Source organism: Megalops cyprinoides, chromosome 9, assembly GCF_013368585.1.
Source record: "Megalops cyprinoides isolate fMegCyp1 chromosome 9, fMegCyp1.pri, whole genome shotgun sequence".
Taxonomy (NCBI): domain Eukaryota; kingdom Metazoa; phylum Chordata; class Actinopteri; order Elopiformes; family Megalopidae; genus Megalops; species Megalops cyprinoides.
Genome location: NC_050591.1, coordinates 23,430,038 through 23,454,673, shown reverse-complemented (window position 1 = coordinate 23,454,673; position 24,636 = coordinate 23,430,038). Strand labels below are relative to the sequence as shown.

General features: G+C 43.0%; 3 protein-coding genes across 3 annotated transcripts in view; 2 read left to right on the top strand and 1 right to left on the bottom strand.

Moving 5' to 3' along the window:
• Positions 1-3,009: 3,009 nt before the first annotated feature.
• On the bottom strand, positions 3,010-7,139 carry LOC118783346 (presenilins-associated rhomboid-like protein, mitochondrial). Its single transcript, XM_036537166.1, has 10 exons — positions 7,023-7,139; positions 6,287-6,506; positions 5,891-6,031; positions 5,321-5,369; positions 4,899-4,994; positions 4,539-4,688; positions 4,233-4,303; positions 4,033-4,134; positions 3,787-3,884; positions 3,010-3,647 (listed from the first exon to the last, which is right to left on the bottom strand). The coding sequence occupies exons 1-10, from the start codon at positions 7,091-7,093 to the stop codon at positions 3,533-3,535; spliced, it is 1,113 nt and encodes a 370-aa protein (XP_036393059.1). The 5' UTR covers positions 7,094-7,139; the 3' UTR covers positions 3,010-3,532.
• A 3,346-nt stretch (positions 7,140-10,485) lies between these two features.
• On the top strand, positions 10,486-17,467 carry LOC118783345 (protein MB21D2-like). The gene is made up of 2 exons (XM_036537165.1): positions 10,486-11,024; positions 16,175-17,467. Exons 1-2 carry the CDS (start codon positions 10,769-10,771, stop codon positions 17,434-17,436), a joined length of 1,518 nt encoding a protein of 505 aa, XP_036393058.1. The 5' UTR covers positions 10,486-10,768; the 3' UTR covers positions 17,437-17,467.
• Positions 17,468-22,009: 4,542 nt separating this feature from the next.
• The window catches only part of LOC118783347 (fibroblast growth factor 12-like), a 40,036-nt gene continuing 37,409 nt past the window's right edge, over positions 22,010-24,636 (top strand). Inside the window, exons 1-2 of the mRNA XM_036537170.1 lie at positions 22,010-22,067; positions 22,228-22,365. Coding sequence (XP_036393063.1) covers positions 22,347-22,365 — 19 coding nt within the window. The 5' untranslated portion in view covers positions 22,010-22,067; positions 22,228-22,346. The remainder of the gene's footprint in view (positions 22,068-22,227; positions 22,366-24,636) is intronic.

Sequence of the window (24,636 nt, the reverse complement as noted above, 5' to 3'; positions counted from 1 at the left end):
TGAGGTGGTATATTCAGCTCAGTGTGAGGGCTGTGGGATGGTACATTCTGCTCAGCATGGGGGCTGTGAAATAGTACAGTTGGGTCAGTACAGAGGCTGTTGGATGGTACATTTGCCTCAATGTGGCAGCTGTGAGATGGTACTATCTGCTTAGCACAGGAACTGGGATGATATAGCCAGCTCAGTACGGACGCTGTGGGACGGAACAGGTGGCTCAATTTTGGGACTGTGGGATGGTAGAGATGGCTCAGTATCGGGGTTGTGGGATGGGGTGGTCGAAACTGTATCCACTGCGATGAGACTGTACATACAACTGACTCACGTCGCAGAAATGACATCACACTCTGACCTTATGCAGATAATGTAGCTTCAAAACATGAGGAAAATGTGATTACCTCTGGGAATGTCTTGTGTATTGGCTAACACAGAAACACACAATGAGTCACACTGTGATAGCTGGATTCTCAAAACTAATGCTTCAGAGACTATTAGAATGACACCACACTCTTCCTGCATCATTACTCCATTCTCTTGCTGGGTTAATGGTTCCTTTATGTGTCTGTTGGTGGACTTTGGCTGCTATCGGGCAGTAAACATGGAGGTTGATTTCACTATTGACTTTTACGAGCGGGAGTTTGCCTGCAGACAAGTTCAAAATATGACCTCAAGCAGAGGATCCATAAGTTTGTGGGGTACCGTATTGTCTATCCTGAAGTCTCTACGCTCCATATGTATTATATTATCAGATGTGTATCAGTATATTAACTACAAACATGAGAGAAATAGGTGGAACTGTTTATTTCACAACATGTTACCCTCCTCCCCCACCCCGACATAGTAAGCCTTGTGTTAACGAGGACACTGAGAAACGGATGCAAAGCCAACCTTCTTCCTGTTTTCAAACAGAAACTCCAATGGGCAGCAGCTCGGAGCAGAAGGTAAAGGCTTTATGGCTTAACAACCTGGTTAATTGTTTACCATCTGTGGGGGTCAAAGTCTGCTCCCTGTTTCTGACTGATATGGAGAGTACCGGTGGTTTCGGCTGGTTGGGTTATTTCTGATTATATGGCATTGGTGGGGGGTTTTATGTATGTGGCTGTCTGTGGGACTGGGCCAAACTGAGCAGGAGGGCTGGGACAGACACCCCACTTCTCCACAGGCGATGACGTCTGGTATACATAACCAAAGGTTCTTAGGAAACACCATCCAATCTGGGACAAAGAAATACGGTGGTGCCTTGTACTGAAAAAAAATTTAGAACAAAATTCACCATAACTGAATTATTTTCATTAAAACAATTGCAATTAACATTTTAAAGACTGTCATCAATCATTTGAACTGAACTATTCACACAGCTTATCTAATGGAGGCATCTTTCACTAAGTGTGGCTAGATCCTCCCTTAAAACAATCGCTTCCCTAAAGAAAGTGTTTAGTTCTGCAGGTGCAGACCAGGTTTGTTATTTTTTCAGTGATGAACAGAGGAGTTCAGAAGCTGTGGAATTCTGACAGTGCGCGTGTCTGTGTTGTTGATGTCACGGGTGAAACAGTCCACGCTGGGATTCAATCATTCACCTGTTTTAATCTCTATTACTGCTCTGTTCCAGCACTTTCTGTCCACAACACCTAATTACAACTAATCTTAAATGTATCTCTCTATACAATGATACAGCGATAAATAATACATTATTGCTGTAATTTTCTTAGCTGACATTCTTCCAGGGCAATTTTCATATTTTACCTTTCCACACATCTATTAATATGGCCAGATGTTTTACTGAGGAGGTTCTGGTTAACCACCTGGCTCAAGGTCTCACCAACAGTGCCACCTAGAGATTACAAGCCGAACTCTTTTTACGACTGTGCCACTACCCTGATATGCTACATCAGTGTCACTTTACCAAGGTCTCAATGATAACCCTTCTGTGGAAGGCACTTTACAACATACATTTGAATGTTATGGAAGAGCAGTGGTGACAGAAGCATTGTTTTTTTTTTCTTTAAAAAAGAGCATGTAGTTTGCCTTGTTACCTTGGGGGCAGTAGCTAGATGTTTTCAGATGAACTTCCCAACACTACCTGGAGCAGATTTTGAAAGGCCAGCCCATGCTGCACCATCACGAAAAGAAGACGGAACTTCCTCTGTATTTCAAGCTGAAAGTACTATCCACATTAAGAGTTCTGGCAAGGGCAGGTGCTTATGGATATTCATTATCAGCAAGAGCTAAGCACTGAGAACCAAAAACATATTCCAGGTTTGCCTATTTAGGAATACAGGCAGTCCCCACTTTTATGAAAACAAGTCCCTGGAGACCAGATCATTGTGAATGAAATCCCATTTTCGCACAAATGCAATGATCTAAGTGGGAATTACACTGCTGCACACAGGGCTGAAATCCAAATTTCTCAAGGTTAGATAAATATGGCATTCAGTCAAAAACTCCTAAAATTTTAACACTGCATACAAGCATGCATAATGAAACATATAAAGACATTCAAAGTACTGGATATACACATACTGTGACATGCACAGCATGACATTTTGGGAAAACAGGACAAGGCGAACAGCAAATCACAAATCTGTCATTGGACTGGAGTTTATTTACAGGGTGAGGGAGACAGTGCGCACACAAATTATGAATAAATAAATCTTCAACTCCCCTTCAAGTATTTACTGAATGAAAATATCAAAATAAAATAAGATACAGACAAAACAGCAAATGAAACAAAGACCCTTGATGGATCAATCAAAAGCCTTGTCAGGCTTTTTTCACGTTTTCTTGCTTTTGTTCTCATTCCTGGGCTTCTGTCTCACTCCCAGGGCTATTGCTGAATTAACAGGACAGCAGTCTTAAACTAGAATGCGATGTTATTTTATACAACATAGAACAAAACATGCTTCAGAACCAGCCTATGTGATGAGAACATCTACTTCAAGTTCACACTAACTTGAATGACAGCAAATTCTTTCCATTAAAAGATATGTCATAAATCAAGACTTTGTGTTGCAAAGGAATTAAAGGTGGCATTTTAAAAATGTCATGATAACGGATTATTATAAAACAGTATCTTAAAACAGGGACTGCCTGTATTCATAAAGGACTGACATCACAAACACTTCAACCTGTGACAGGATTTAATGTTGCGTGTGGGCCAGTCTCTGGCCAGTCTCTCTTTCAGGCAGTCACATCTCCATCCTGAATCTGAAAAAAGGGGACAGGGATGATCCCTCATGACCATCCCACAACTGGACACTTCTCAAACAATGCCCCCCTCAACCCGAGCAGAGGAAAGTCTGGTTGAAAACTCTCTCAGACTCAGAGTCAGGGACGATTTTAATGAAAAATGGCAGCATCATTTAACAAACAAGAACAGTTCAACATTTTACACAGATGTCCAAGAGTGGTGCCCATACTCAGAATCCTCTCTTCCTTCAGTCCAGACACCAGGGGTGCCTCACCCATCATATGTCCACATGCACGATGGAGTCCCATCAACATCCCCCTCACAACTCCCCCTTAAACCTGGCTACCCCTAGAAGGAGCCGGTCCCGCCCCCTCCTGGGCCTTTGGTCCGCAGGTCATGCCAAATCTTCACCAGTGGCTCACGGTTCTTCCAGATCAGCTCGTGACCGTATGAAACGTACCAGCTGCAGACAGTAAACAGGGCAGGAAGGGAGACACATGGTTACACACACACACACACACAGAGCGACACATAGGCAGACAGCCACATAAACACAGACAGCCAGGCCGAGACAGACAGACAAATGAAGTTCAGAAACTCACATTCCAAATAGGGCTCCTCCTAGATGGGCTGCATGATCAAAAAATCTCCATCCCAGAACAAGTCCAGCTGTATCCATAGCAATAATGGCTTTCAAGGCCTAGAGAGACATTACAACACATCACGTCATAGAAACCAAAAACAAACACCATGCATCCTAAGACACCCCTTGTTGAGCCCATGTTAGGTGGTGTTCTCAGCAGATGGTGTAAGGGGTGTGGTGTAGCAGGGCGGTTGTGGTAACTCACATTGCCTGCAGTGAAGGTGAACATGGGCAGGAAGATGATGGCCAGTTTGGCCTCAGGCATCTTTGTACAGACTGCAGCCAGGACTGTCATTATGGCTCCTGACTAGAGAAAATAGCAAGTGACTTCAGGCAGAAGAGGAAGTTGTGTCTGTTGTTGAATACTGATGCATTCTGAGTCTGAATGTAAGCGTGAAGACTTACTGCTCCGAGAGAAGGGCCCAACCTTCCCATGGCTGTCTTAGACACATAGCTGACGAATGAAGAAATCACACCTGGGAATCAACACAACTTTGCAAGTGAGCTACAGTTAAACATAGAACTGTGAAAACTGATCAATGAATCAAACAAAACAATATGAATTAATTATAGACATAGAAGGAGTTATCGGATATATGAAGTGATGGCTGATGACACTACAATAAATGTATTACTACAACATACCAGCAGACAGGCAGACTCCACACGATATTAGATGTTATTATCACAATAACAGAAATGTGCTGTTACCTGCAGACAGGTAGACCGCCACAAACTGTTCTGGGCCCAGCATAGACACAATGCTGGAGGAGAAACTCCACAGCACGTACATGTTGGCCGCCATGTGGAAGAGCGAGTAGTGGCTGAAGGTGGAGAGGATCATGGGAGAGCACAGCACCTCTAGGGAATGGAACACAACAGCATACCCCTCATGTGACACAACACAAATGCTTAACACCCCACTCAACAGTAGCACTACAGTCAAAAGCACCAATACAGTCAAAATCTACACCCCATCAAAGACCAACAGTGAATGGAAGTCACACAGGCTACATACGTACGTATGCACATGTCTGTATGTGTGCGGGAGAGATGAACAGACATACTCACTAGAGGCAGGATTGGCCGTGAAATACATTAGCATAGTCCGCTGCAGGGAGGGGACTCTCCAACAGCAGAACACAAGGGCGTTCAGTGCAATGATCCCTATTGAGAAGGAGTTGATTGTTATTACGCTAGGGTACGATTTATTTGATAGAAAACTATTATAATCAACAGTGTTCATTTTCATTGCTCTGTTTTGTTATTTATTGTATTCTTGACATCGCTACAGTAACCCGTGTGTTTTTGCAAAAACAGGTGCAATTCATGGCAGTAAAGGATTTGAATTTCAGTCAGTGATAAAAAAAAAACAGAACAGACAAACAGGCAGAGACAGGGAGGGAAATGTAGAAGACTGTACAGAAGAGACACAGACAGGAGGACAGGGAGGACAGTGTGACAATTAGACCCCACAGGCAGTCCAGACTCACCAGATACTGTCCGTTGGCCCTCAGACAAACTGTTCCACCATTGGTTCACCTGAAACAAAATAGACATCTGATTAGGATCTGAACAATGTGACCTGCCAAGACCTCACAATGACAAACAACAGCAAAATCAAAAGATAACTTAAAGCACCCTTCACCATGCTCCATTCTTCTCTCTTTATTGTACACAGCAGATATGAAAGAGCTAATAGCCCCTTCTTCATTATCAGAACCGGAATTCACAAGAGTTCATGACCCACCAACACCTTCCTCTGTCTTTTTCATGTCTTTTTCATGGCTTTGTAGCATCACAAGTAAGGCAACACTACACCTTGTTCCTGTTCTTGCGCTTGCTGGCACTTATTAACTCTTTGAAACTTACAGAAAACCAGATCACAGACACAGTGTAGCATAGTTTGTAACATTCTAAAGTAATATAGTTATCATGCTTACTCTAACTAGTCTAGGCTACAAGTCATTTGATCTGAATGCATAAAAGCATCCCTCAACCACCTCACTCCTACCCAGTGAGTGATTATATTCACACTCCCCTCTTCCCCTTCTGCACTCTACCTGTTTTCGGATGTCACCTTGTTTCTGTGGCCGTAGTTTCTCCAGCCAATCTGCACGGACGTTGTCAAAGTAGCTCTGCACACGTGACTTTAGAGACTCGTACTGCCAGATTGCTGCCGCACCAAAGGAGCAGCCTGTAAACTGAAATGGAGTTAGTCCCTCTCCACGAGAGACAATGCCAAAAGAGTCAAAGCACAGCAGGAAAGGACTAACAGCAGTGGATACCTGAGCTATACCTACAGCTACAATAGTACTGAGCTATAAGAGTTATACTTTTGAGCAGTTTTAGTCATAGTTTCAAGAGACAGGAATTGGATTGAGGGAGTCAGCGCAAAGGCTCAAACTTCTACACAATGTATCACTTTATGGACTTGGGAAACACAGGTGAAGACCTACCCCTACTGTGAACACCAGAGGCTTCAGCAGCCTGCCAAAGGATCTGTGTGGAATGTGGACAACAGGGGTATCCAGCGGTGGGGAGTACCCCTTCCTTTGCACAGCTTCGTGCATGGGGTCTGGTAGCTTAGACTCCACTTCTTCCACTTCCCCTTTCTTAATCTCGGGTTTCCTTGATGCCTTCCGAAAGCCACATCTTTGTTGTGTGCAGAGCGTAAACCTGCAGCACAAACACAACGACTTCAGTAGGACATTCATCTGACAGCAACGCAATTACATCATACGCGAATCGTGCATCAAGTCTCACTTCCACAAAAAACTCCTCACTCTCATAAAAAAAAAAAAAAAACCATCATCAACCATGCATGTGATTCTGCTTTCTTAACAGGATGATTAGGTAAAGGTAGCAAGTTAAGGAGACAACTTGTTAGAACGCCCTAGTTATGATCGGTAAAATTCCAATCCGTTGACTCCCTGCACAGTTAGCTAACTAGTATCTTGCACACAATAATCTCATCACGTTACATGTCCAGTCAATGCAGCAATCTATATCTTACACAGAGGTTTCCTCACCCTCTAAGAATCCAGCTAACATTAGCTAGCTACATAAGAGCTAGCTAGTTACCAGGCTGACAAGTTATCTAGACAGCTAAGGTGCTTAGCTACTTACCGACTGAAAACCACCTGATATCTTTCACATCACAGTAAATAAGATAAATTTTCGAAACCGTCTCACCTCTTTCCATGCATAGTGGAAGTAAATAAGTCTCCATTAGCCCATGTTCGTAAACATATCCTCCACGCCATGTTTGGAGTGACCCGGTCGACCCTTCGCCATCTCCTACCGGGTCACTAGGAGTAAATCCTGGTGTACTTGCTGAAATGAACACAGAGACCTCTTGTGGAGTACAGGATGTATAGCAGTGTTTCATGAGCCGCTGCAAGTAGATGTCCGTACATCGAATTTTCCTTTTAATCACGTGGTTTGTATGAATTTGATATGACTCAAAAGGTAGAATTTTTCATTCAGTAAAGTGTAGGCCTACTTCTCCAACAAAAGCTACAATTATAGGCTACTACAATAGTAATAATTAGCATATTATTAGCATATAATTAGCATATATCCTCATCATCGTTATCATAATTTTTACTTGTTTCTTTATTTATTTTTATCGATGTTGTAGCAGTAGGCCTACCTTCTTGAAGAAATGCATCATTGCGTAGTTAAACTCAGGGAAACTTCCAACAGTCCATGTTTAGCGCTGCCATGGCCTATGTCATGCTTTGTCAAAGTGACATGTTCAGTCTTTACATTAGGCCTATTTAAGTGCTCCCTGCCATGAAGGTGGATGATGCATTCACTACGCTAACTGTAAGGTTTTAAAAGTGACCCTCGCCCACTTAAGGTTAGTATTGCACATCCCCGTCAATTAGTTTAACAATTAGTCAATGTCTCGATTTTTAAAAGTTTCATACGCCTTAAAAACCAGTCCTATTACTATGATAGCACATCCAAAAAACTTACGCAAGTCTCCACGTCTTTCCCACCAATCAAATCAGACGTTCTCTAATTTGAGATCCTATTGACCATGGGGTTGGAAGGCATATCACTGAGTTACTTGAGCTACTGCTGTTCATGTTTCTCCATAAAATGCTTTAGTGATGCATCATAGACTAGGCTTGCTACATTTTCGACAACCTCTGTTGTCTGTGATCCTAGTAGTACACTTGATTTCCTCATATAGCTACATTTTAAAACTTACTGTTGCTGAAAGTGCCGAACAAATTTTGTGTTAATGGATCACATGGTGTCAGGGGCGGAGCTATAGGCGGGGCAGGCGGGGCAGTTGCCCCTGGGCCTGGGCCCCTCCTGAGTTGCGGGGGGCCCTTCATGGCCCCGATGTGGGCCCCCTTTAATGCACATTCCAGGCTGCGTCCTTACGATCAGTGCTCTTTCTTCTCCCACTGACAAATCAATAAGCCAAGCCAGCTCAACTAGGTGCCGGTCCCAAGACCGGATTAATGGGGAGGGTTGGCATTAGGAATTATAGCCTAAACTATAATGAGAATAGATGATTAACTGTTTAATATTGGCCTATGGTTTTGCACTCCACTCTTGTCACTGGCATAGGCGGGGTTGGGGCCGGGGGGCCCTTGACCAATTTCTGCCCCAGGGCCCTTTGTAAAGTTGTTCCGCCACTGCATGGTGTGATTTATTTTTTTCTGACATTTTCCCAATTTTCAAAATTTTATCACAAATCAACCAGTCGACACAGTGGTGGGAAACTTTACACATATAGGCCTACTCCTTCAGCCATAATACAACGTTTTTCCATAGGCCTGACCGCGGTCATTTCCGGAAATGCTGCTATGCTATGCTATAAATCTGCTATACCAGAGTACGACGTCGCGGCAACGTTATTCACGGTACCAAATGATAACATTTGCAAGTGACCAAGGGACGACGTCACGGCAACGTAATCCACGTACCATGAAATAACGTCTGCAACCGACCAATGTACTACGTCGCGATAACGTTATCCATAGGACCAAATGGCAACATTCTCTTAAAAACGTTGCTGCGACGTCACAAGAACGTCGCCAGAAGTTAATGTCGCGGTGACCAAATGAGCACTTACTGGCGACGTTGCTGCAACGTTGTGTGTTAGCTGGGTACGTATTAGATAGTGCAGTTAAAATGTTTTAAACATTAGCATTTTAGCTGAACTCCACGCGAGATAAATTATCAGTTTGGGAACGTGCAATCTTTGCTCCTGTAGTGCTCTAAATAGTGAAAGTTACAGAGAAAGTATATGGCTGCTACAAGAAGATTACTTGCGTTTGCAAAAAGAAATAAATTTAAAAATGCACAGAAGAGCAAATTTTATTCACCAGTATATGTAAGTTGTGAAGATGAAGTCATTACAACAATAGCCTAACAATAGTCAGTCAATTTGTGAAATTTGCACTTTTTCAACATTGATTAAAGTCAGTTGACTTTAATTGATATGAATTAGTTTGATAACAGCTGACTAAAAGCACATCTTCACCAAGTAGGCTATTGTCCAGTGTTCTCTTTGTTGCATAACATGTAGTAGCCTACTGAATTTTACAGAAATCACGTCCATACTATATGGGACAGAGCCTTATTAGACTTAATAGTTTACCAGTGTTTTACTCAGAACATTATTTCTTACTGGCCATGCAATGTTTGGATAGGGACTTGGAGCAACACTGGGCGTACTTAACAGAGGACAAATGAATATTGCACACCAGGCCCACCAGAAGACATATGTGTTTATCGAAGTAGGAATTGTTTCGGTTATTAATATTATGGTACTTCTGACAAAATTGGGTTGTGTTTGGTTTGGTCACTTTCTAAAAAAGGATTCAGTAAAGCCCTCCATGACTATTTCATAGCAAAAGAAGCCATAGAAAATTAAAGTTGATTGACTGAAACAAGCCGTATGCTTATAAACTGATATTTATCAGATGTGTTTTCTTCGTCACACTTAAGACATCAGTAACAGAATGACCTTTGCTTTAGGTACAGGGAGTGTGAGAATAGGGAGAATCTGATGTTGTATGTGAATGTAAAGAGCTGTTATAGGTTACATTATAGGTTTTGTAAATGAGAAAGTCCCAGTGGTATTGACAGGTAGAGTGATGGCCAGTTGATCAGCAGATAGAGATTGCCAAGATGAATGTGATAGCAGGCATTGGATACAGAGTGGATGGTGCAATGGTGCAGGGTGTCCACCTTTACGAGTGGAGACCTGGAGGCAGACTCGACCAAGAATGAAGTAGTTGAAGCTCTCTGACAGTGGTTAAGTTTGGAGGTGTGGGCAAAACAGTGTTTTTATTATGATGCAGAAAGCGCACCCAACCTTTATTTCAGCTAACATATGATTTATGTGGGCGAGCTTTCAATCCAAATGCCAACATTCGTAGTTACCATGTATGTTTGTGTTGAAAAGGTGTTGCTAAGTGGAAGCGCGTTTTTATTTATTTATTTTAAGATCACAGTAAAGAGGTAATCTTTTAATAAAACTGCATTTAACATTTAAACACAAATCGTAACACAAAACATCCTGTTCATCTTGTAGCCACTGCAATCCTGTAGCCTAATAGCGGCTTCCTCACACACTCAATTTGACGGGAGGCGAATAAATGCGGCGGAATACCGGGGTGTGGAAGAGATGCAGGTGCCTCACGGAAGGCGAATTGGTCAGCATTTACCAGTTTCAAATCATGGGAACTTTTAAACTTTTCGAGCAATCCTTTCAAATAATCCGTTAACTGTGGCCGCATCTCATATGACAACAGTTATCTGGATAAAGATCACAGATCAACGCAAGTGGGAAACTGCAATCTGATTTCAGAAAGGAACAGCCGAAACGCCTCCGCCCAGAGCAGCGTGAATATCCCTGAGTTCGAACGAACGTGGGACGCTCGTTCACAGCAGCATTTTTGCTTGTGAAGATGGCGGCCCCTATTGTAGCCAGCCGGGCTGGATCCGCCAATAGCGTCGGGAACAGCCCGACTGCAACACCTAACAACCCAAATAATAATAACAAAATCATCCCCAGTTATCCCGAACTCGATTTCAGGTCTGGCGCGAGGATTGAGGAGCTGAACAAGCTGATCCAGGAATTCAGCAAACACGATCAACGCGAATATGACGACCAAAGAGCCTTGGAAATCCACACCGCTAAGGACTTCATCTTCTCTATGCTTGGTAAGGAAGACTGTGCCGATTCATACAAGCACAATTCATGCAAAGAGATATGTTTATGTACTTACATATATTCGTCAGATTTAGGCAAGTTTGATATTGCATTTATTTTTCGCAAGATCCGCTCAATGTCCAAATTGGTTTCGGGAGTTGCTTATATGCCAGTATTGTTTGCTTAGTTTGTGTAGTTCAGCCGCTCCTCCCCAGTGTAAGACATTTTCATTGACAACGTATTTTTCTTACATGATTACCGGGGACGTTCAATACTTGCCACCTACATCCAGGTATATAATAAGCTCACATAGCCTCAGATGAAGTGACACCTCACCCCGATGCCCTTTTTAACCAGATCACTTTTCCTCACAGGTGCAACTGCACTTCCGAGCACAAACGCCAGCTTTTTAGCATCATGCATGTTTTTGTTATAGATTGAGCTACCGTTTTAACTTGCTGCACATTAAACTTGCAGGTAGTGTCGACTGAAATCAACCAGAGACACAGTAGGCACTTTGAAAAAACGAAACAAAAAACGTTGGCTGGCTTTTTGTAGTAACTACAAGACAGACTTTTTTTCTTCAACCAATGAATCAATAAGGGCAAAACAAGTTCAATGCAAAAACGTCAGCTGGCTGTCAGTCCGATCGGGTGGTATTTTTTTTCTGGGCATCGGTCACCGTACTCATGCCAAGACGCCGTAATTGCCTGCAAATCTCAAACAGTTCTGCCACACAGCGGAAAAGCGAAGTCCGGACACCTTGTTTTACACGAATTTTCTTAAATTGTTTATTGTGTAAGAATGATTCCGTGCTTAGGTTTGCTTCTCAAAGGATTGCAAAGGTGTGTTTTTATGTTACAAATACTTGAAGACAAGGTCAGGGTTTGTTTATCCGTAAAGCTGTGAATTAACAGAATTTCGATATTGTAATAGTGTGGCTGGGCGTTGTATTTGTCCAAGTGTGGGCAATATTTCTATTATGCAACATAACTAATAATTGCCCCAGTGAGCTCTGCTTTTATGACATAAACCTCGGATTGTAGCAGTATTCCAGCACATTGCCTTTGAGATAGGGTATATATAGTAGTCACATGACAATGGTATGGGGCGCGCACACATACACACACCAACATCAAGCAGAATCTTTCTCTTGCCATTACAGTGCCAGAGAAGATATAGAATTCTGAATCCATCCAGCAGGAAAAGTAAACGATGCTGAGTAATGCTGTCCACACAGATTAATTCAGGAAAAGCAAACGTCGCTGAGATTAATTCCACTCTGAATGTCCTGACTCTCCCTGTCTGAGTAAGCCTGCTTTTGTCTGTTGTGTTTTTGACTGTGTGTCAGAGATTTTGTGTGTGTGTGTGTGTGTGTGTGTGTGTGTGTGTGTGTGTGTGTGTGAGAGAGAGAGCGAGAGAGAGAGACAGAGAGAGAGAGAGAGAGAGAGAGAGAGAGAGAGAGAGAACTGTGTGCCCTGTGGCTTGTTTTATGTGTGTGTCAGAGACTGTTGAACTATGTTTGACTGCCTGTGTTCCAGAGAATGAGCTGCGTTTTTAACTGCGTGTGCGAGCTGTTTTTTTTTTTTGGACTGTGTGCAACAGTGTGCCCTGCGGCTTGTTTACCATATGTGTTGAGTCTTCCTCACAAAACATGAAAAACGAGTGTGTTCAGCAGCCTGTGAAATGGTGCTTAGTAGATATAAAGGCTAAATAAATTTATACATTGATAATTCTTAGTGTGTTGTAGTTGATCTTAATTATGTGTTGATTGCAGGTAAGCATTTGCTGATGGCAGTCATGCACCAGAAATTGTACAGGGTTGAATTGAAGCAGTGATATGCTGTTTATGTAGAACCTTAGGAATTATATGTTAGGCATGTGTTTTGATGTCTGATAATGTTGTTACCTTGTATCTGTTCTGATACTGAAAAATGACAAGCTAGTTTTCTGTTTGGGGTTAAAAATTATTTTCTGAATTCCTTTATTTTCATGTCAGATGGCATCTTATTTGTGTAACCTTTATGTTTTATATTATAAAATATATTTATATTATACATCCTAATTTAAAATTATACATCATATGTATGGTACATTTCAGATTAGGTGCCTTGTTTATAACAGTGTTCCATCCACTAATCACACGTAATGATTTTTTTTTTCTTCTGACCGAGAGGTTCCAGTTAAATTGTGCACTGGCACTGAAAGCGGGATGATCGTGTAAATGTCTTAGTGTCTTCACAGAATGTGAGCCAGTCGGCTTGTTACTTCTGGGTGGGGTTCCATGCTTGGTTGAGTTGAGTAGGTTTTGGGGCTCCTTGGGTCAGAAATGACTGTCATTCATTTACCAAAAATTCTTCTTCACGATGTGATCAGCAAAAGGCCCTTAAAAACTAGCCTTGTCATTAAAGACTGCTCAGCTCAATGTAAGCAATGTTATGTGTAGCACCTCTCCACCCATCATGACCAATAAATACTTCCTAGATAAAACTAGCAGGAGGTTAAAATTTTCCAGATCAGTGAAACATTAAAGATTTTTCCCCAGCTTCAGCCTCAGTATTTATGTGATGGGGGCCACTGTTCCATTCTTCCAAATTCTTGCAAGTTATGGCTTCAAACACTGCAATGCGTGTTTCGAAGCTCTGGTTAAAGTTGAGCAGGAGGTTGATTTGAGCTTTTTGTTACACTGTAGGAGTGAGATTCAATGCATCAAAGCAGTTTCACATTGTGAGCCCTGTTCAAATCAACAGGCCTGTCTCATCATTCAGAATTCTGAAGAGACACAGTGGCTTTGAAACAACTGCAGTCTTTAGAAGTAGTGTGTTCCTGCATGTCTTGAATTCTGTTTGTAAAAGCCAACCACAAGGAATCTAAATTTTACTTCGATCAATGGAATCCATGCTCTTATTTTGTAAACAAAATGTACAGTGTGCAAAATACATGTAAAAAAACCAGACTTAATCCTTTAACTTGCATGGCTGAGCTGAGACAGCAACTGATGAATGCCAGGGCTGGACTGGAGCCTGGAGTCATCTCTGCTCCTGTAGTGAAAGAACAGAGGAAATGGTGTTAGTGTGCCAGTTGTAATAAAAACCAAACGTTTATCCATTTGGGGAAAATGTCAGTGAATGGTGTGAGGGGAAAAGCAATCTTTAAAGCTGTCTATTTACACATGTAGATTGAATGCCTTAGAGTGTGCCCCTAAGAATGTAAACAACACAAAATATTTATTTAAGTATTTATTTAATTGAATTGAATTTTAGTAAAGAAAGCTCTTTTGTCTTTGTTCATTTAGGTTTACCTTTTTTATTAATTTGATTGATTGTAATTTTATGTGATATAATTAACTACTTGAATTGTTGATGATGTATTAAAAGTCACTGCATTGCAAGTTTCTTGCCATATTATGCACACTTGTATACACTGTTAAAACAGATGAAAAAGAAAACAGTATTAACAAGGGCGTTCAGCAAATTGCTTTTCATCTGTCACTAAAATACATGATCAATAACATTAAAATTTCACTTAATCAAATTTGTAACTGTTAATGTGCACTATTTCTTGACTCAGAATCATGCTAATGTCATGATGCCTCCGGGAGTGATCATCTTTACTTTACCATATAAATTCTAAGATTCAGTGGGTCTTCCAGGTTCTGCCAGATGTGGTTTGTACATGTTCATCTGGAATTAATTACATTTTACAAGTTGTACTAAAAGAGAGATTATATCTAGTCACACATAGTTTTGATCATATCAGCTATTATTAGTTACAGTTACAGTTAAAATAGTTTTGGTTATATACTTAACAGGATACTAGTCTGTAGCCGGCTCTTCAGATTCCCCAAATTACAGCAATAGATGTTTGTGTCTTCATCCGAGTACCTGTAAATTGTGTTAGAGTCTGGGATTGTTGCTTTTTAGTGCAGCAAAGTGGTCCACTTTAGCTTCAATTGATGGTGCTTTCATGGTTTCCAAGCCCTTCTCTCTCAGCGTTCACAGTCAATCCACTATCCCCTGCCTTGGCCATTGCCAAATTATTGTGTTGCAGAAATCTGCACAAACTATCGCCAGTCTGAGCAGTCTGTATGATCTATGAAATCTTAATTTCTTTTGCATACAATTAGTGTGTTACAGATTATCTGTACTGTGCTACATCACCTTTCTCTGGTTACTGCTCAGACAGGTCTCTGAAGTTACTGGGGTGATTTTGTCTCCACTCCAAAATATGGAGGTTAAGGAGGTTGCTTTCTATGGCTCTTCTGTGGCTTTTTAAAGCACAAGAGTATTTCCACAAAAGTAAGTTCTTAGCAAGCTGGTGTTTGTTTTTTACGATATGATAAAATATTTGCTCCAGACATTTTATAAACTTCTGAATATTTCTATTATTCTATTATTTAGCTGGCACGGTCAGTTTTTGTAAACATTAAATGTGGACTTAGGTAAGTAGGAAATGGGAAAGGCAAGTAAACAAACACTTGCTGTACTAAGGGTCATTTCATAAGACAAGATTGTACCTTTTTCCCCAGAATGATAGGGGTTCCTTTTATGAATCATAAACAGTGTTGGAGAAATGCAATGTTTTAGTATACACGGTACATAAAGTACTGCAAATAACTGCTGTTCACAGACAATGGGATGGAGGCTTCTCCAGTCCCTTTCCCTTGTCTTGTCTTTTTTTTTTGATAATGTGAAAAGTCAGGTCAGGCAATGCTAGAGTCAAGGACTCTGCTATGTGGAGCAGATCACATGACAGTACAGCGAGACTGTCTGGGGCCATTGCACCTGTAGAGTTGGGAGTGTGAGCTTGGAGGGTGGCATGAGATCGATCGGACACAAAGAGTGGTACGGTGTCACCCTCAGAGGACGGGAGGACGACAACAGACTCAAAGAGCAACAACTTATTCACCCCCTTCCCAGTATGGATCCTCTGTTTTCCTCTTTCCATTTTTCTACTGTCCACTCCCTCTCTCTCATTTTCTTCCTCTCTCTCCCCCACACCCCTTTTCTCCTTCTTTGGATCTGCTCTGCCCCTCATCTGTTGGTCTGGGAAGATCTGGTCCTTTTGGGTGTGTTTGTAGCGTGTAAACGAAGGGAGAAAGTTTGAAGCCCTCTTCTGAATCTCTCCCGTATATCCTTCCCCTGCCCTCTCTGTTTCTCAGGCATGGTGCAGAAGCTGGACCAGAAACTCCCCGTGGCAAATGAGTACCTCCTGCTGTCAGGCGGGGTGCGGGAAGGGGTGGTGGACATGGACCTGGATGAGCTCAACGTGTACGCCAGGGGAACGGACTTCGACCTGGACTTCACACTGCTGGTCCCTGCGCTCAAGCTGCACGACCGCAACCAGCCGGTCACTCTGGACATGCGGCACTCCGCCCTCTGCCACTCGTGGCTCAGCCTGCGCCTCTTCGACGAGGGCACCATCAACAAGTGGAAGGACTGCTGCACCATCGTCGACCACATCAACGGCGCCACCAATTACTTCTTCTCCCCGACGCTGGTGGCGGACTGGTTCTACGAGTCCATCAGCGTGGTGCTGCAGGAGGTGCAGAAGAAGCCGCAGCGCGGGATGCCCAAGGTGGAGAAGGTGGAGAAGAACGGCACCATCATCTCCATCATCCTGGGAGTGGGCAGCAGCCGCATGCTGTACGACATCGTGCCCGTGGTGTCCTTCAAGGGCTGGCCGGCCGTGGCGCAGAGCTGGCTGATGGAGAACCACTTCTGGGACGGCAAGATCACGGAGGAGGAGGTGATCAGCGGCTTCTACCTGCTGCCGGCCTGTTCCTGCACGGGCAGGAAGGAGAACGAGTGGCGCCTGTCGTTCGCCCGCAGCGAGGTGCAGCTGAAGAAGTGCATCTCCAGCAGCCTGATGCAGGCCTACCAGGCCTGCAAGGCCCTCATCATCAAACTGCTGTCCAGGCCCAAAGCCATCAGCCCCTACCACCTGCGCAGCATGATGCTGTGGTCATGTGACAGACTCCCAGCCAATTATCTGTCTCAGGATGACTTCTCTGCCCACTTCCTGCTGGGCCTCATTGATGACTTGCAGCACTGCCTGGTTAACAAGATGTGCCCCAACTACTTCATCCCACAGTGCAACATGCTTGAGCACCTGTCGGATGAGATGGCGATGTTGCACGCGCGCAAGCTCTCCTCGGTCCGGTCCGACCCAGCCGAGCACCTGCGCACTGCAATTGAGCATGCCAAGGCTGCTAACCGGCTGACCCTGGACATGCAGCGGCGTGGCAGCGCGGCCAGCCTCCCCTCCCCGCAGTCTGACCTGGGGGACCACCAACCGGACGACCGGCTCGCCAAGAAGCTGCAGCAGCTGGTCACAGAGAATCCAGGGAAGTCCATTTCCGTGTTCATCAACCCTGACGATGTCACACGACCGCACTTCCGCATTGATGACAAGTTCTTCTGAGAAGCAGCCTTCCCCCCCGTTGCCTCCCCCACCCTGGACCTGTTATTCTCTTTCCTTGGTTACCATTTGCTATAGAACGTCGTGATTGATGTTGTCCGGTGACGTTGTCCTGTTTTGCACCCTGTGCACTAACACATGGAGCCAGCGGTCTCTGTAACCATGGTGACAACAGTGGTCTGCTTGACTATGGTGAGGAGGACTAGCTGGAGAGCTGAAAATGTACAGCGAAGGCTCTGAGCGCTGATTTTTGTTTGGAAGACAGGAATGTGAGGGTGGCTCATGTCACAGGTGGACGTGTGTATAGAAACTTTTCAATGGGGTGTGTGAAAAACATAACCTTGGTACTCTCAACTGACTCTGTGCCTGGAGGCTAAGTTGCATTTCAGAAAGTCTGACATATCTTTGTTCCTGTGTTTTAATGTTTTTAGTTTCTCCACTTGTGATCTGTATTAATTACACTTGGGGAAATTTAGAATTTTGTGTATAATACACTATCTTGTTATTTTTCACATTTGCAGACTTAATAGAAAATCTTCTGTTCAGCCATGTTGTTTGTTGTGTGGAGTGAAAAATATGCCAAAACCTACAGGATTCTGGACGGTGGGGAGTGAGCCTCATCCTCAAGTGCAATTAGTGAAACACATACACACAGCTGTAACAGTCTAATCGTAATCTTTAGTGTATAGTTGTTCCCAAGGGAATATTCCATTGGATGAAATGTGTGTATATTGTAGTTCATTCCAGACTTTTAGTACTGTCTTATGCAGAACTTAATACTTGATGCAAACATTAAGCTGTATGTAAGTTGTTTTATTTATTGAAGTTAATGATACTTTTTATTATGCAAATTCAGTTGATGGGAAAAAAGAGTGCAAGTTTAATACCTGTGTAAATTTAATATGTGTTTGGTTACTAAATATACCTAACTATCCTATAGATGATCCTTCCTCTGTCTTAACTTTAATGAGTTACAAATCCTCACATGGACCAAATCCATAGTCTCACCTTCAAAAGGGACCAATCCCACAGTGTCACCTTCAAAACGGATCAATCCCACAGCCTCACTGTCAAAGTGGGACCAATCCGACATCATGCTCACCGTGCTCATGGACCAATCCTGCTGCATCATCTTCAGTGTGGACCAGTCCTTTATCATCGCCGTCATTACTGACCGCAGCCTCGCTGCCCTTGCAGGCCAATCCTGCCACCTAATCTAACATGGACCATTGAAGTGTCTTCACAGTGAGGAAGGGGCTGGGATCCTTGCTCTGAGAAGTGCACAGAAACTGGTTTGCTCTGTCCCTGTAAACAGGAGAGACCTGCATAAGGAACAGGAGCTCCTGATTTGATGGAACCCAGTTTGGAGTTTGTGTGCCTGAAATGAACGGGGCTTGACCCACTTTTGGAAAGAACTCTGAAATTATACTTACTAAGAAATTGCACTGGAGATTTTACAAACAATAACAATAAAAAGTAGACTACTTACTCAGTTATGTGATCATGCCCCTGAAACAGGCTTCACTGAACTGTAAATAATCCAGTCTAAAGGCCCTCAGGTGGTAGTGTTAAGTGGAGGCTGAATATGTGGTTACAGAAGTGGAAGTTATTGTGAAATCTTTGAGAACTTTCCCGTCTTACTGGCCCTTCTTCAAATCAGTCATAGGATTAATATAATATCAGTACGTATGGGTGACATAGTTGTACGAGATGCTCCGTTGCTGACGGACAGAATTGCTATAATCTTGTATTTGCTGTTGTGTAAAATAATTCTGTATCTCCCAAAATCCTGTGAGTGAAATGTACTCTAGATTGCGTTTGCATATTAAAAGTGTCCCGCAGGACTGTAACAATGGCTGGTGTGTGAATAGTGTGTACAGAGTTCCATAGCGTGACTCGGCCTGGGGCATGCACTGTATGCAGTACCTCTTGAAGTGCTTTGCTTTGGGATGCAGTTTGGTTGTTCGTACAGATAAATATAAACATTGGGTTTTGCAGTGGAAGTTAAACTGGGCTCTTTAAAGTCCTTTGTGAATTCAGGATTGCTGTAGCCTTAAAAATCTTTCTTTACCTCGGAAATCCATTTCCTGCTGTCCAATCTGTCTCAGTACCTGGCCGGTTATTTTTGTTTCCTGCCATCTCAGCGCCTGTCAGCACACCTGCTGTACTGCCCCCGTTACAGCCCCTCCCACCCACAGTCTCCTGTTGGGAGCAGTGCTCATTTATGGGCCCTACTTGAACTGCGTTAATCCACGCTAGAACGTCGAACTACATAAAATCCACATAAATTCACGTTACCCTCATGAATCCACCCTTACCACAGGAATACATGCTAGCACATCAAACCACACTGACCGCATGCATCCACACTAATGCAGTGAACCACACTGACCACATGAATCCACACTAACTCAGTGAACCACACTGACCACATAAATCCACACTACCCTCGTTAATCCACACTTACCACAGGAATACACACTACCACATCAAACCACAATGACCACACGAATCCATACTAACTCAGTGAACCACACTGACCACATGAATCCACTCTGTGCTCATTAATCGACACTAACCACACTGTGACCCCCTGTGAGCCATTCTAACAACATATATTAACTGTGACCCACACAGACCCAGACTGACACACTAATGACACTGACCACACCGTTGCTCCACTGCCCCACATTGCACTGTCCCGAAGTGACTGCACTGACTTATACTGACCTACACCACCCATACTGGCTAACAATGACTGCACTATGCACAGGGATTGTATTGACTGATGCTGACAGCACTAGCCCATATTGTCCACACAAACCAACCCTGACTGCACTGATAAACACTGACCACACTGACACACACACACACACACAGCTGCAGTGGTCCTCACTGGTTGAGGACGGAAAGTCCTTCTGAGCACTGCGTCCTTTGCCTTGATGCACAGTCTGCAGTCTGACTGGTGGTGTCTCTCTGTATGTCCTCACCCTACTCATATTTCACCATGTTTTTAGGCTCAGGTCTATCAGTGTAAACACTGCATCTCATTTGACTTTCAGTGTTGGCAGTGTTTCAGCTTTATCCTTCCTGCAGTGTAATTGGAAAAGATGTAGGAAAAAGACATGACAGAATAAAAATGTATTTTAAACAAAAATACATTTAGTTTTTACAGATGCATATGACCTGTAAGTGTGTAAACATCTAATCTGAAAACTCATTCCCTCTTATGTTGGAGTTTTCAATATGCTGTCTGTGACCATCCTCTCTCTCTGTCCCTTGTACCTGTTCACTTCATTGGTTCTTCCCGTCCCTCTCTCTGCCTGCTCTCCAGGTCAGGAGCAAGAATCTTCAGTGCTCAGCTCTGACATGGTGTAATTAATCTGTAATTAGAGTAATTTGGCACTCTTTCTCCCTGTGAGATTCACTCCTGCAATCTCAGAGCTGCTGTCAGAGAGCAGAGCCAACACCCCCTGTTATCATAGCGACCTGCACTAGCACCCTGTTACCTTATCAATCTACCACAGCAGCCTACACCTGTACACATCATCACAGCAAATGACACCCTTACCATGTTACCACACTTGCCTGCATTCCCTTAACAATCTACACCTGCAAGATGGAATTGCCATGAGAACCTGCACCTTGGGAGGAATTTAACTCTTGCATAGACTTGTGTACAAATGTGAGTGAGTACAAGTGTACGAATGTACCTTAAAATCATGGAAGATGAGAACCTTTATAAGGAGCTGAGCCCTTCTTTCCTAGTCTGGCTGTGCTAACCACAGGATATACAGGGATGAAGGTTTGCTGTCATCTTGGTTCCCATGTTCCTTCAAAGATACACTTTGTAAGTCGCTCTGCATAAGAGTGTCTACGAAATGATGAAACTGTAACATAATGCAATATATCGAAATTAAAAACGGTTTTCCTGTAAGACATATTGACATTGAGGCATGGAAATAAAAAAAACAACCTCTTGCATATGTATGGACGTTTTTCCTGTCCTCGTTTCAAACGGAACGTGCAAGGCTACAGATCTTAGCACTGTAGCAAATATCTGTATTGTCTTTCTTGCATCAGTGCAATTGGAATTGAAGGTTATCCAGTTATAAACGTGAATAAAATAGGCACTAACAATGTAATAATAATAATAATAATAATATAAATTGTTATTGTTTTTATTATTATCATTTTGATTATTCTTCGTCTTATTACTATTATTATTACTACGACTATCATAATGATGCATTGGGCTAACGATGATGGAATCATTGGAAAGTACCTGCTGTGCAGCTATTTCCACAAAACCAACTTACCCAAGTCTAGTGTTATCACTGTCTCATCATGCACACAGGAGGAAAACATGTGGCACCTCATGTGTGCGGTAATGACGGACAACTTAAGCTCTGCCCTCATGGCGATAACCTTGCGATTTCATAAAGAGAACGAAACGACACATGTTGACTTTTAAAATACTCATAGACGTAATTGCATAACTATGGACTCCCATCTGTTTTAGATGTCACCTTAAACCTGAACCTCGAGTTGTGACGTCAGTCGCGTAGTTGATAGGAGCGGAGCTGCAGCACCATAGCGAGAGGACAGCTCCCGATCGCGGCGCGCAGACACAGGTAACGCACGAGCCTGGATGAATATACGCACAACCCCTTCAACAATACTCCGACCCATTCCCAATCTCTGACCTCCACCCACGCAGGGAAACAATCACACACAAACACACAATTTTGTGTTTCGGTAGCTTTTCTCACCGGTCACGCCTGCTGGTTACAGATCGGCACTGAAACGGGGTTCCGGTCTGAGGAGAAACGGCACATCCCGACAGGACCATTACACGGCGCTGCGTCTTCTACTTCCCTTAAACATCCGTCAACACAACAAATCAGCAGGAGATGGAAAGCAAAGGCGTTGGTAAGGAAATTTATGTGCTATCGGAATAAGGGTGTGGAATGATCGCAGCTTATGTGGCTATAGATGAGGCGACGCGGGGCAGTGAGTGGCGCGCTTCTGTGTGAGTAGACTGCGGTACTGGGAGCTCGTTCTCAGGACAGGTACCTTGCTGTATTCTGTGTCCATTGCAGCAGCGGTGCTGTAAGTGTGCTTTGTGGGTGAAACATCTGCGCCTGACTCCTGCAGCTGCTGCTGACGGAGACTATCCCATCAGCTCGCGCTGACAGGGCGCTGCTTTGTTTTCAGACAGAATCCTGATGCAGCAAAATCGCAGCTCCGCGGGGCTTCGGGAGGGGAAGGGTGTCTCACTCCCTCCCGCGGCTTTGGGCGACGCCAGCACGCACTCAGTATCGGGGAATCCAATGTGTTCTCTGGCAGCATGCATACTGTATTCATGAAATTGTGATAAAGATGTTTTGGAGATGTTTTTGTTGTTTTGGTCATTTTGGAAAATTATCTTGATCTCATGATGACATGAAATATGGATGTCCTGATGGCTACACTCCCCTCACAGGAGCTATTTGAGGTCCTTTGGCATTTTATGTATGTATGTGTGTGTGTATGTGTCATATTAGTGAGAGCTGAATTGTTCAGGGTCTGTGGTGTGTGTAATGTTAGTGGGAAGCTCAGATGGCCTGATCAGCATGCAGGAAGTGTACGGATCCCTGTTTCACAGACACTCTACATAGCATATTAGAGACTGTTCTCTGTGAGGGACACCTGTCTGTGTTTATGTGCGTATGTGTGTTTGTGCGCATGCTTCAATGTGTAGGTGAGTGTGTGTGTGTGTTTGTGTGACTGTGTGTGACTGTGTTGTGACAGTGTGTGGCTGTGAACATGGAAACATTATAGACAGGATACAAGACACTAGCCTCTCCGGTCGGACATCAGTAGTGAACTTTTTTGACATCAGATTACACATTTTTGTACCCAATGCCTGTTGAAGTTGGAATTATTCTTCTATGCATTTCAAACATTCATTCGACTGCATCTGGTTATGCACCTGAAACTAACATGGGCTGAATATGGACGCATGCTGCAGATAGCTATAGAGACACTCAAGAGTGTACTAAGACTGTACTAACACAGAGAAGTGTGCTAACTCTGTACTAAGGTTGTGTTAATGCAGTACTAGAACTGTAAGAACACACAGGAATGTGCAAATGTTGTACTTGCAACAAGTACAAGTTTACTGATACAGTGGAGCATGTTATGATGCCAATGAGAGACAGGAGTGTCATGACACGTAGCGTTGCATTGTATTCAGGTGGCCGAGCCTACAGGTTTACCATATTAAAACATCTGTACTAGACTATGCCATAGAAGTAGATGTAGAATGCACATGTTCTTTGTATTAGTTTATAAATCTTGATATATGATCTTTATAGCACACAGATCAATGTGACAAAAAAGAGTTGTCAGAATATGCCCTTCAAAACTTTTAGTGCACATACCATGTACTTGCCACATCTTAAAAATGTACATCATCAATATCCTGCTTTAATATTAACAAGGAGACAATTTTTTATTTTTGTCCTTATCAAAATCATCATCATCACAAATATCATCATCATCATCATCATCATCATCATCATCATCATCATCACCTCCGTCATCATCCAAGAGGTAAATGCGCTCTAAGCATTCTGGATTATGACACAACTCATCAAGGGCAAAGGTAGGGATCTGAATTCCACAACTGTCCTCAGGTTAATCACTTCAATTAGGACAATAAGGTCTAACTTAAACAAAACTAGAATTAGAATACAGCATCCTTGTCATTAAACACATAGCAATTGAGACTTGGCAGTTTATGCTGATGTTTCTGAGGAGACAGGCAGAAGCAGCTTGTTAGTATCAATAAAATTCATCTTCTAAATTTGCAACTAATGTGTAATGTTTCCCCCATATTTGTTACCAGAATATATTCATAAAACATTCAAGTGTAATGGAAAGGCATACTAATGATATATTCAAGTATGATATGTATAGGAATTGTATATGTAGCCAGTGTGATCTTAGCAGATAATGAAACCATGGCCCTCACAGCCACATGACAGAAAACAAAAAACAGAGCAGTCCCACTGAGCCAAAGATCCAGACTCTGGGGCAGTGGCATCACCTTCTCTGATGCTGCTGTATGTTCTGAGCCCTTTCTATATTCCCACTCCAACTCCTGCAGGAATACTAGCCTGCTGATAGGCACTTGTCTTCAGTGACTGCACATGGAAC

Bases quoted from the DNA above. Each gene is read 5' to 3' on its own strand.
- LOC118783346 (XM_036537166.1), bottom strand. From the start codon at position 7,093: ATGGCGTGGAGGATATGTTTACGAACATGGGCTAATGGAGACTTATTT. The intron at 6,032-6,286 runs GTAGGTCTTCAC...ACTCCATTTCAG, and splicing joins CTCTGGTGTTCACAGTAGGG to TTTACAGGCTGCTCCTTTGG. The intron at 4,135-4,232 runs GTAAGTCTTCAC...TATTTTCTCTAG, and splicing joins TGGGCCCTTCTCTCGGAGCA to TCAGGAGCCATAATGACAGT.
- LOC118783345 (XM_036537165.1), top strand. From the start codon at position 10,769: ATGGCGGCCCCTATTGTAGCCAGCCGGGCTGGATCCGCCAATAGCGTC. The intron at 11,025-16,174 runs GTAAGGAAGACT...TCTGTTTCTCAG, and splicing joins CTTCATCTTCTCTATGCTTG to GCATGGTGCAGAAGCTGGAC.